The following is a 13,788-nucleotide window of genomic DNA, read 5'->3' as shown; positions in this document are numbered from 1 at the left end:
ATTCACATTCACAAAGTCTATTAAATCTGCAATATTCATGTGGTGTCTTGTTTCCCTTATCTTTGGTCTTGTGTGCAATCTTTTTTGTTATGTTCACTACATTGTGAATGTAGATCATCTCTGTTTTGTGTGTTCACATCTAGGCCATGTTTTTTTTTTTATTTTCAAATATTTGAATCATGCCACTGCTGGCCCTTTCATATTTTTTGTCGATAAATCAAATCATACTATATATAATGTTCTATTTAAAGAATATCCAGGTCTCTATATTAATATTTTGTTCATGTCTATTGCAAAATTAACTCTGGTTTGCAGTAAATTTACCTGGTATAAACCACAACATATAGATTGCATGTACATACCTTAACACATTGGGTAGGAATCTGTGCATCAGTAACATTGACCTTTAACCTATACCAACCTTCACACATTGGGTAGGAATCTGTGCATCAGTAACATTGACCTTTAACATATACCAACCTTAACAAATTGGGTAGGAATCTGCATCAGTAACATTGACCTTTAACCTATACCAACCTTCACACATTGGGTAGGAATCTGTGCATCAATACAATTAACTTTTAACCTATACAACCTTGACACATTGGGTAGATATCTGTGCATCATTCCCATTGACCTTTAACCAATAAACACCTTCACACCTTCACAAAGTGGGTGGGAATATGTGCATCAGTACCATTAACTTTTAACCAATACCAACCTTAACACATTGGGTAGGAATCTGTGCATCAGTAACATTGACCTTTAACCTATACCAACCTTCACACATTGGGTAGGAATCTGTGCATCAGTACCATTAACCTTTAACCTATACCAGCCTTGGCGTATCCTGTTGTCACACAAACGATGCTCTGACAAATCATAGTATGAAGTTGGGGAACGTCGGTAGTCATCTATTACTGAGTATCTCTTGTCTGAGCATGGGTCTATCTTGAAATATAAAAAAATCACATGTATTAGCTTACAACATAAAATCATATAAGAGGAAAAAATGATTGTTTTTTATAAATATCTAACAGCTTGTGTGCTTTTTTTAACATACTATGGAATAAATAAAGGATATAAACAAAAATATCAAACTGATAACCTCTAGGCAATGGTCAAAAGGGAAGCCCGTATAAACAATTTCAATGCAAAAATTCAGACGATAGAAACAGTGGCAATGGTCGTCTTGGTACAGACATTTCCGATTGGAATGGAGGGTTAAACTAGGTCTTTTAGTACGCTAAACCTTCTGCTTTAATAAGGTTTTTCCTAGTATATTGCAATACAAAAAGAAGCACAAGATAGCTAACTTGGTATAATCAGTAGTCAAAATAATACAGAAGATGTCATAAAATTTCATGTATTTCTAGACAATAACTTTTGATCAAGCATGCAGACAAACCCTGTTTTTGTACTAGTTTAACCCCATATTAATTTGTTGTTGTTTTATTGTACTAGCTAATAGAATCAGCAGCTTACAGGTAAGAATGTCATCTCACTTGGACAGATTCTTCTGACTCTCTGCCAACCAATCATCACTAGAACTTCTACATGCCTTGCACGTGGTGAACATGTAGTGACTACTAATTTTAAAATCTTCGGGGATGACTTGGCCATGGATCGATCCCACGACCTTCCATATTGGAGGTGAGCAAGCTAGAATGTGACCTCTGAGGCTGTTATTATATTAAACAGTCAACACAACCTGGCAAATATTGTTCAAATGAAATTCATAGATTTAAGTCCTCATGTGAAAGCAGGCATATTGGAGGATAGGTGAAGTGAGGCAATAGGAGCATTATTAAAGACTGACATAAATTTTATATGAAGTTAGTGTGAAAGGCTGATTCATATGAATCTATGTGAACTCTATCACAAATTTTATTTGTTTAATTCAGATAAAAGTTATGTGAAATTCATGTGGAATAATTTTGCCTGTTTAAGATTATCACTGAAACTGGACTTCATTCCATCAAACAGCATTGCTCACACTGACTTCACTGAGGGGTCCAGATACATGTATTTATAAAAGATGGAGGGGTTCCAGGCTATCAATCTCTCATTTTGCATAAAATAAAAAAAATTCCAACTAAAAGTGTTGAACTCCTAGAACCCCTGAATCTGCCACTGGATATTTTTGTCATGAATTGTAATTTCTGAGCATTTTTTACTTCTTTGATTAAAAATACAACCTTGGTAATTTCAAAGATCAGGGAATTTATATAAGCCTTGTGATTACAGTGCACTTTACTTTTATAAGCAGATTATTGGTCATTTCAAGCAGGAAGTTCATTAAATATGCAGAAATAAGAGTTAGTCCCAAAAAATCTTCAACATCTTAATTAAATCAAGTACAAGGCAGTTGCCATGGTTACTGTATGTCAGGAGTAGATTGTTTAACAGGTTCTTACACGAGTCTCTATTGATGATCTAGGATTCCTAATTCTCCTGGAAGAAACCCCAGATGACTTCAATAAATGATGATCGAGAGTAAGAACTGTTTTACAACCAAAAGCTGCAGAATCACAAGAAAGCTCTAAATACATAATTTGCATAAAATATGTTTGGTATTACTGGGCGCCGATTAACCACGTGGGATTTACAGTAATCACCCTGAAAATTCCATAAAATAGTAATTAATTCTTTAGTTTAGTTATAATTTGAATTTGAACATAAAAAGATAAGGACCTACCTACAAAAAGTTGGATAATTTAATCATTGACCGAATTTGACCCTCTAAACTTTACTTGACTATTCCTACTTTGACCGTTGCAATTGGCTATTTACACATTAGACACAGTGGTGTGCACCTGTCTATCACGGGCTATCTATCATTGAAAAAAAAAGAAAATGGAAGAATATTAGTAATCGTGGCCAAGTCTTTGTTGCAAAGCTAATGGAGAAGGATATATTATGTATTTACCAGGATATAGAGAATAATTAACAGATTTTTCTATTGCCAATGTTAAACTGAGTGTTTTAACTAACTTGCTAAAACAATGTTGTTGAGTGTCCCTCTATTTTTCTACAAGAAAAATTAGGAAGCGCAGCTCAAGCAGCCTCAACGTGATGACTTTTCATTCAGAATTGACAACTTTCCTTTCATCTGTGGCAACATCACTTCAGCACATGCGTATGGCGTGTTCATATAACAACTCATATGTTATGCCAGAACTTGCCAGAACAACATAGAACTCTAACAAATAGGCTTCTGGAACAGGATTATGATGCTACATGATTGAAGTCATCACTACAGAAGTTTTATGGTCGTCATCATGAACTCGTGGATCGTTATGGTGTATCCATCTGCACCATGAAAACGGATTTATTCAACGTGTCATAGTTTTCTTTTTCTCGTTTGTCTACCCCGGACTTGACTTTTTATGAACAACTCGGCGGGTGTTTCTAGAAAAGCAGAGGACGCTTACCCTACCGGTGCACCTGGTCCATGTTCCCAGTTTTTAGTGGAGTCCGAGTTGCTCATTTTCCTTTTGTTATTTTGCGTTCTTTGTTGTGTATGTCTGTTTTCCATGTCTGGTCTTTGTCCCTGAATTACATTCTTTTGATTACCGCTGTAACCTTGGTTCCATTGATTACTCTTGTCATACTTGACGGGCGATATTTACTATGCAGGGGAGTGAAACGACAATTTTTTACCGCAAATCTAACTTCGGATAATTAACAGTCCCTGCTGTTCCGGAAGTTGACCTCTTGTTTAATGACCCTAATCAAGGTGCAAGTTTGCTAGTTAATGTACTACATAAGACAACATATATGTGAAAAAAGGACCTTGTCGCATATATAAAAGGAGTGCTTCCTTGCTTGTGATACACTAAGACATACAATAACAATATTTACCATGCACTTATTCTACAATTACGAAAATAATTACAACAGATGATAGGATACCGGTCCATATGCCAAGCCAAAGTGGACAAAAATAAGTATTTTCTAATATTAAAAAATGATTTTTTAATATTACAAATTCATTTTCTAATATTACAAATTCATTTTCTAATTTTACAAATTAGATTTCTAATATTACAAAACTCTTTTTAATATTAAAAAATCGATTGAATTTCTAATATTAAAAATCGATTTCTTAATATTAGAAATTGATTTTCTAATATTAGAAAATGGACTTCTTGTATTCAATTACTATTTTTTAATATTAGACAATCATTTTGTAATATTAAAAAATGTGTCTGATTTTGCAATATTGCAAAGTGATTTTCTAATATTACAAATTCATTTTCTAATATTACATATTCAATTTGTAATATTACATATTCAGTTTGTAATATTACAAAATGTCTGATGTTTTATACTATTACTAAATCAGGAATTTGTAATATTAGAAAATGAATTTTTAATATTACGAAATGAATTTCTAATATTAAAAAAATGTTTTTGTAATATTAGAAATTCATTTTCTAATATTATAAAATATTGATTTTTGTCCACTTTGGCTTGTCATAGGTCCATGATAGGACAAGGATGTTTTAGGTCTATGGTTCCTGGCTAATATTTGCCCATTTTTTCATAGATTTTGCATGAAAATGAACAAAATTTTCCAACGAAAGGGAGAGTTCCAACGTCCGGGGCTCATCCCCGGAAAAATCTTGGAAAATGAAGACGGCTTTACAAATGACACTTAAAGGGACATTTAAGACACACTTGATTGATCACTTCCTTTCGCAGACAGAAGGCTTTAAAATTCATACTAAATATTTTATGAATAATTTGCGTGTACTGTAAACACACAACCAATCTTCACCCCGAAGTTGACCGACGACAAGTGATAATTCAACGGGGTTCATTTCTGTAGCCATTAATCTCCATCATATGTAAGTTTCGAAATTGACGCTAATTGTTGAAATTGATATCGAAATTTACATTTAATGAAAGTTCGGAACACGTGTTGGTCTGTCAAGAATGGTTTGCCAATTTGTAATGGACTATTATATTAGGTGAAATACATTATATCTACACAAATAAAGACCTGTACAGGCCGGGAAAAAATCTGAACAGTAACTGACTCAACCCCATACATTGCCACTAAGCTTGATTAATTACCAAAGTCCGGGAGATATATTAAAATTCCAAACTAATTAAGATGAGTATGCATAATTTAACACCAAATGTCTTGGGGTCTGAGTTACAGCAACTGTAACCCTACGAATGGATCGCTGACTTAAGAGATTTTTACAGCAGTTTTTGAAGCACACAAAAAATATACAAACAGTGTAGTAGCACAAGAAACCGATAGATATATTTTCATTTTCGTTAAATTTTACGCGTATTTAGATATATGTAATATTGTTCCATACGGTGTACAGTGTAGTTTGATCGTACGCAAAGATTAAGCCAATAACTGTTGGAAATATATGGACACAGCATTCAAGCTTGAAACAAGTCTGAACTTGTGCTTTAAACTATTTAACACAACATACATGAAAGAGTGGTCAACGGAACCAAGATTCCACTGGAAATCAAAAGAATATAATCCAACTCTAGACAGAGAAAACAGACACACACCAAAGAAAATAAAATAACCAACATAACAAATACAAAGAAACACAGGCGAACAACTCGGATTACACTATAAAAACTGAGAGCATGGACCAGATGTACCGGTGGTGGTAGCCTGGCGAATTGCTCATAGCATGTCAAGTCCGAGGTTGACCAAAGAATGACTCGGAGATCGAATCGGTTCTCGAGGTACTTAATACCCATTTTTGTAATATATCAAAGATTGATAATGAACCTGAGTTACCTGGTGATATACCAGATCCTCCAGTTATGATGGAGGAATTTATCATTAATGAAACTGAAGTTCTTGACCAATGGAAGATTTTAGACCAAAACAAATCAGCTGGTCCTGATGGTATTTCACCTCGAGTATTGAAAGAGGTTATATTGGGGCTATTTAAACCCTCACGAAACTTTTTAACTGCTCTCTTCGTTTGAAACGTATACCTCACGCTTGGAAAATTTCTCATGTTACGCCTATTTATAAGGGTAAAGGTAGTCCTCATGATACTTTAAACTACCGACCCATTTTTCTTACTAGTATTGTTTCGAAGATTATGGAGAAGATACTATTTAAGCACCTTTTCAACTACATGAAGTTTAATAACCTACTTACTAAATATCAATCAGGGTTTCAACCTGGTGATAGTACTGTGAATCAGCTCCTTGAGATTTATAATTTTATTTCCAACCTTGACCAGGGCAAAGATGTCAGATTTATTTTCTGCGATATATCTAAAGCCTTTGATAAGGTTTTGCACAGGGGCTTAATACAGTAACTTAAGTCTTATGGTATTCATCATGATCTTGTCCAGTGGATTGCTGGCTATTTGAATGATAGGTGTCAAAAGGTTGTTCTTGATGGTTTTGCCTCTAGTGCACAAGGTATCGCAGCAGGTGTACCACAAGGTTCAGTACTTGGACCCTTCTTATATGCTGAACTTGGCCTTGAGAAACTTTGCAACAGGCGAAAGAAAACATAAACATAACATTTTACAAGATAATAAATGGTCTTACACCTGATTACATGCGAGAAATGGTTGCTCCATATCCAAGGCAACATAGTTATGCTTTTCGACAAGAAGATCAAAACTTTATTCTGCTTCAATGCAGGACATCATCTTATTATAATAGTTTTTTACCTGCTACTATTAGATTATGGAATGAACTTGATCATGAAACTAAGAATTCACCAACTATCTATAGTTCTTTCAAAGTGAAACTTGATAAAAAATATAAACCTAATACTCCACCAAAGCACTTTCAATATCATGCTTTGTCAGTTGAGAAATGAAGCCAGTGGTTTAAAATCACTTGTTTCATGATTTCGTAGTAGATGATCCCTCTTGTCCATGCTGCTCTAGTCCATGTGAGGATAATTCTCATTACTTCTTTGACTGCCCAGCATATAGTGATATTAGAAACATTCTTTTTTGAAAATCTGTCACATGTGTGTGATTATTGATCTTGATCTTGTATTTGGTGACCCAAACTTGAATTATGAGAACAACATGTTTATTATTAAACAAGTTCATCAGTATATTAGAGATTCAAATAGTTTTGTTTGACACTTTTTCATCTAGTAAAATGATATTGTGACTTTGTAAACCTTTTTCTCAAAACATCAACTATGCCTACTGTTTGTATATACTTTACATCTTTGTTCTTTTTATTTTCATTTTCAATTTACATCAAAATGAAAATTTCCTGCTATTGCCAAATAGTTTATTATTTACATTTCTAGTGTCAGTAATATCTGTATTTTTCCTTCTCTTGTAGATGGTCCTTTTCATTTCATTTGGAAATTCCTTTCTTCTTTCTTTGTTGTGTACGTCTGTTTTCCATGTCTGGTTTTTGTTCCTGGATAACATTCTTTTGAATACCGCTATAACCTTGGTTTCCTTGACTACTCTTACTTTTGTTTTGTTCTCTCTCTCACACAATATTTACACTATTAATATACTGATGAAGATAACTGCTGTTGGCCTATGTACTTACCCTAGGTACTTTAATTCAGAAATTAAAACTTACAGTGTCTTTGTAATAAAAGGCAGTGGCAATAGGTCATTTCATATAGTGACAAATAATTAGTAATAATTCAGATAATATATATTCTATTGCACTACTTGTGTTTACATATGTTACTCTAAAATCCATTGTCCAAAATGGCCATGTTCTGCTGACACATGTCTACTGATTAATAATTCATATATCAAATATTGTGTTATATTGATAATTGTAATTTTGTATCTTGTACCATGGAGAGGGCTTATATAAGATTTGCATGCTGCCCAATCCATTTCAGCTTTATACTGAATAAAGTATTGTTTAAACTAAACGATCAGTACATTACTATTAAATTTATTGCTAAATAGTTTTATTAGATCTAGGTTGGAGTTAACCGCTGCTTTCATTAATTACCAAAATAGAAGCTCTGCTTTCAGGGTCTCGCTAAATATTTGTTTTACTTCCGCTCCCGCCCCAGTATCATTACTAAAGGTGAGGGAGCTACGTATTTGTAATTTTGACTTAAATACTTAAGGGACTCCTATTTGTTTTTCAAATGAGCTTGGAATAGAATGACAAATCATCAATCATTAAACAGTTTAATGCAAATACAAATCAATCGAATGGAGACATACATTAAAATCAGCATTTTAATAACTCATTCCTGAGATCGGAACAATCCTTTAAAAACATTTTCCTATACAATCGTAGCAGTTGGCGACTATACTGCTAAAAAGGCAGTCGATGTCCCCAATCAGGAACTGCATCTTAGCTCCTGGCAACAAATCAAATTAAACCCAAATTGAAACTTACAAGAAATAAAAAAAACAAATTACAATCCATTAAATAAGTCATGTTTTTTTTCTACATTTAACGGTTTTAATTTTTAGATTGTTACATGTATGACTATAACCTCGAAAACAATTCGGGATTCTTTTTCTTTTGTGGTATGGAGCTTTGTCATTTTAATTCTTAGACTCCATCCATCTACCTTTTTATTTTGATCCCATTTTGCCACTTTATTCATATGTAATTACGACCATTACCAAAAGGGTTAATCCCAAGGGTCTTTTTGAAGCATTTTTTTCTTAGATTCATTCATCTTTATAGAAGTTATCGCTTGGAACTAATGATGTGGTTATGGTAACAATGGAATTATAGTCCTATAAAAAATTCGAATGAAAAAAAAAAATGTTAATATTTGATTAGTTGATAAATGCACTTTAGTCTTGTTCTATTAACTTGTGCAAATATTGGAATTCATTTCACAAAATGGAACCAGCAAATCAGAACGACGAACACCCAGCAAATACTAGCCAAGAGGTTACATATTTTATGAGTTCATTCTTGTAATGCAAGTGAATTATCTTCTTAACTTCAAACATTTATTTCACTGTGAAAGATGTGCACAACGTAATTTATACCTGTTTACTTTCACTGTGTAAGGAGTGCACAATGTAATTTATACCTGTTAACTTACACCCGGAGTGTAGCAGTATAATACTATATTGTTAGTTTTCTATCGGATCAAAGAAAATCATAAGAATAAAATAAAACATTAAAATTCCAATTTTATGATCGGGCGACATCTTCGATTGTGGTAAATGTCAAATTGCACAATGCGACCAGATCAAGGTCCAAAAGCAGAAAATTAAAAGTGAAATAATTACACCTCTTATAGTAACTTAAAGCCATTTATATAATCTATCTTCGTGTGCATGCATACAACAATCTGAAGTGACAAATAAGACTGAACTGGTTATAAATCATGATAAAGACGAATTTTGATTTTTACGACACTTCAACTTTTAGATGAATTATGAGAGATTTAATTCTCAAATTTGTGTCTAAAACGACATTTGGATGAATTACTGCTATTTTATATAAACTGTAAGGTCAAAATTTGAGAGATTACCAGTATTTTCCTGTGGAATGAAAACGATCGATTGTTCCAGTGCACAAACAAACGTTATGTCTGTGATGAAGGTGTACATTTATGATTTATAGATAAGATCAGTATGTAAAATTCCCTAAAACCGCCAATTGAAAGATAATTATTTGTCTCATGATAGATATAAACTCCCCAATATACAAGTATGAACACTGCCTGACAGTGAGTACTGAAAAGGACCAATGGAGTATAACTGAATAGATAAAGAACGAACATATGAAGTAAGTGCATTTTTTTATCTTTATCACAGAACAGATCTAGAACGAACTTATGCTGAAGTATGATTGAACCTATCTAGAATTTCCATATGGAGTTTGATTCTAGAACGGACGTATGCAGCTAGTTTGATTCTACAGCGGACATATGGAGTTTGATTTCAACAGATCCAGAATTGACCAATGGAGTATGATTCTAGAACGGGCCTATGAAGTATGGTTGAATAAAAACATGTCTAGGACGGACATATGAAGTATGGTTGAATAAAAACATGTCCGGGACGGACCTATGAAGTGTGGTTGAATAGAAAACATGTCCAGGACGGACCTATGAAGTGTGGTTGAATAAAAACATGTCTGGGACGGACCTATGAAGTGTGGTTGAATAAAAAACATGTCCGGGACGGACCTATGAAATGTGGTTGAATAAAAACATGTCTGGGACGGACCTATGAAGTGTGATTGAATAAAAGCATGTCCGGGACGGACCTATGAAGTGTGGTTGAATAAAAAAACATGTCTGAGACGGACCTATGAAGTGTGGTTGAATAAAAACATGTCCGGGACGGACCAATGAAGTGTGGTTGAATAAAAAACATGTCTGAGACGGACCTATGAAGTGCAAGTATGACTGATTAAGAACATACCTAGAGAATGATTGAACAGATATAGAACGGAACTGTGAAGCATAATTGGTTTAGAAAAGATCTAGTACAGAACGATCTTATGATGTATATACATAATGACTGGTACAGAGCAGTTCCAGAACCGACCTATCACCGAACTAGAACCATTCTAGAACGAACGTGAATGATCTGGAACCTACATTTACATTCCCATGACTTACTTACAACTGTTCTAGATCGAACTTTCAAACATGACTGACTTAGGACAGTTCCAGAGAGCGGACCTGTGACTGACCTACATGTACAAACAGGGATGACTGCTTGTTATGGATCCTGCCTGTTCATTTGCATGACTACTTCATATCCGTTATAGAACGCACATGACTCATTTATTCACATTCGGATTAATGCCTAATAATTTTAAGAATACATACATTGTACATGTAAGAAGCGTCATATATTTTTTTCCGTTACGTGATACATATAGCATGGTGATACATGGGCGTATAAATCAGACGTTCAGAAATTAGAAATTAGAAAGATACCTTACATATATGGTACATATGGATACATTGTACATTGTAGGTATGAATTTCTGTTTTTTACAATGTTTACCTTGCGCAAATCGGGAAGAAATCTCAAGTTTAACGGCGCTTCTGCCATAATATCCATAAAATGCTAGGGTAGGCACCACAATTTAAGGTGGATCGATAGGAAAACTTTAACACACACACACACACACACACACACACAATAGGCCTACAGTACATTATACAGTGTACATTTAGTGCGATGTGGAAGTTTCCTATTTTCAGCACTAGTACAGTTACTTGATTAAAGAAAATGAATTAATTATATCAGTTTTATTTTGTAGAATAAATTTTACCATGCTACACCAAGGTCATTCAAAGTACAGCATCAAAACACAATAAACCAATGTTTAATGAGATCCACCCAACAATCACCCAACACCTGCATACAACTAAAATTAGAGCAAACAAGGAGATTCTTTAGCTTCTGTAGACCTCCGAACAAGACATTTCTATAAAAGATATTAATTTTGTCTAATAACACTTCATCTTTTTAGAACATGTGTGATATTGATTACAAACGCACAAATTAAGGGAGGTAAATCGATACGCCCTCGAGTACCTTATATCACTTATGAGCGTGCATACAAGTTGTCACTTACCGGAGTACTCTTTCATTCTTTTAGTATATCCCATTTCAAACTTCCCTTTGAAGATTAAGACATCGTTTACATGATGCATCGAAGAGTTAAAAAAGGCATATTTTGAATTTAAATCTCTCATTTTTTGGTCAAGAAGGTCAAACACATGAAAGTGAACGATAGTTGTTTTTCGTGACTTATTGCGTACCCACCGATTAAGAAGTCGAGAGTACTCGTGCAACGTTAGCAAAACATAATTTTACTCCGTTTAAAGCTTTATTTGTTCAGCATATTTTTAAAACAATTTTTAATAGCTCTTATCGTTTCATGATAGGACCTAAAACGTTCATGTAGCCGTCTGTCTATCTTACCTCCTCCCCTAAACAGTTAAAAAATATTTGTTATTGGTTTTTCACAATTCAACCATCTGAAATGTTCTTTTCTCAGTTTTTGAGTTTACTTTAATACAGAGGTATACGGATCCAAAGGCGAAGCCTACATTGTATGGTGGACAATTATAACTCATTATATAGGAAATTAATTGAAACCAGTGAAGCGGATCGGAGCACCTCTTAATTTTGGACCGGATATATCTCCAATGGGAAGGACACGTCTTGAAGACGGGCTCTTGAATTGATTCCTCGGGAAATGCTGTACGATTTTTTATGAGTTGACCGGTTGTACAACATTTAGATAATTCACAAAAAAAAAAAAAAAAAGAAAAGAAAAAAAAAAAAAAGAGTTGTTAATAACCAACACAAAACTTAGTCTAGTTTGTTCTTAAGCAAATTTATATTATTTATTACATAGTTATTAACATTTTTAGTTTCATTTTTAAATGGAACTTTTGTGCTTGTTCCGATACATCATCAATGCATAACGAAACATCTGTGTTTTTGAATTGGGTTAATGGCCTGTGGTAAACTCCCCATTTGGAATAGAGAGACTATCGCAGGTTAATAGACCTATTTGTGGATATATTATCGTTTATGTGTAAATTTTACAATTTGAAAAGAAACCATTTTGGATCAAAAGTTGATAACGAAAATATGTTCCCTTTTCACACGTTACAAAATTAGACAAAGCGTATATTCTGGTCTAGAATGGACGAAAGGACTGGGCTGTGGCATATGTCCTTATAACGGTGATCAATGCGAATTTAAATTTAACCTCAGAAGCACTGTTGTCTGGTGACGAAAACCTCACATACGATGAAAACACGGATATTTTTGCTTGTGTTCATCATTTTATCAAACGAACTAAAAGGTTTGAATAATACTGCATGTACATGTATATATGAAATGACTATCTCTCACGTTACTCCCACCCCGCCCTTTTGCCAGACCCCCTTTTATTCCATTTCCTTGTTTTGATTTCATATCGTTCATGTTAATTTACATTACCTTTTCATTTCTATTGTTATTTTTAGTTATATCTAATTGCATTCTTTGATACATCGCATCTACCCAAAAGAACTTGAGATAAAGGATACTACAGACACTGTGAGGTCAGCCTCATATCTTGACTACACTTAGAAATCGATGGTAAAGGAAAACTTTACGACAAACGTGATGACTTTTCATTCAGAATTGTCAACTTTCCTTTCATCTGTGGCAACATCCCATCGGCACCTGCGTATGGAGTGTTCATATCACAACTCATACGTTATGCCAGAGCTTGCCGAAACTACGCAGACTTTTTTTTTGTATCGCGCTAGAACTGTAACAAATAGGCTTCTGGAACAGGGTTATGATGCTACAAGATTGAAGTCATCACTACAGAAGTTTTATGGTCGTCATCATGATCTCATGGATCCTTATGGTGTATCCATCTGCACCATGAAAACTGATTTATTCAACGGGTCATAGTTTTTCTTTCCTCGTTTGTCTACCCCGGACTTGACTTTTTATGAGCAACTCGGCAGGTGTTTCTAGAAAAGCAGAGGACGCTTACCCTACCGGTGCACCTGGTCCATGCTCCCAGTTTTTAGTGGAGTCCGAGTTGCTAATTTGCTTTTGTTACTTTGTATGTATGATTTTAGTTACTGTATGTTCTTTGTGTATGTCTGTTTTCCATGTCTGGTCTTTGTCCCTGGATTACATTCTTTTGATTACCGCTATAACCTTGGTTCCCTTGATTACTCTTTGTAAACATGATTGTTTGTAAGGGAGAGGACCTCCACAATACTGACTGTTATAACTCGAGTCGAATCCACTTGCTTGTATTTTTGAACAAATAAATATGTTTAAACTAAACTAGCTAAGTAGTACCGAATGTTTA

At 34.2% G+C, this 13,788-nt stretch overlaps 1 protein-coding gene across 5 annotated transcripts in view; it reads right to left on the bottom strand.

The window, feature by feature from the left end:
* The window catches only part of LOC148599502 (von Willebrand factor D and EGF domain-containing protein-like), a 62,871-nt gene that overhangs the window by 40,725 nt on the left and 8,358 nt on the right, over positions 1-13,788 (bottom strand). Inside the window, exons 1-3 of one of the 5 annotated variants that reach the window (XM_088557427.1) lie at positions 6,155-6,258; positions 2,699-2,834; positions 781-951 (exon numbers count right to left, since the gene is read on the bottom strand). Coding sequence is in view for 2 of the 5 variants with exons in the window: in XM_088557423.1 (XP_088413549.1) it covers positions 781-947 (167 nt within the window). In the remaining 3 variants the exon portion in view is untranslated. Of the gene's footprint in view, positions 1-421; positions 718-780; positions 952-2,698; positions 2,835-6,154; positions 6,259-13,788 lie in introns of those variants that run through there. The other 4 variants (XM_088557426.1, XM_088557425.1, XM_088557423.1 and 1 more) reach the window with 4 other exon arrangements.

Source organism: Perna viridis, chromosome 13 (genome assembly GCF_037379345.1).
Source record: "Perna viridis isolate PV_CMFRI_1.1 ecotype Kerala chromosome 13, ASM3737934v1, whole genome shotgun sequence".
In the NCBI taxonomy this organism is placed as follows: domain Eukaryota; kingdom Metazoa; phylum Mollusca; class Bivalvia; order Mytilida; family Mytilidae; genus Perna; species Perna viridis.
The sequence above is the reverse complement of the archived record's forward strand: the minus strand, read 5'-3'. Positions and strand labels throughout refer to the sequence as shown.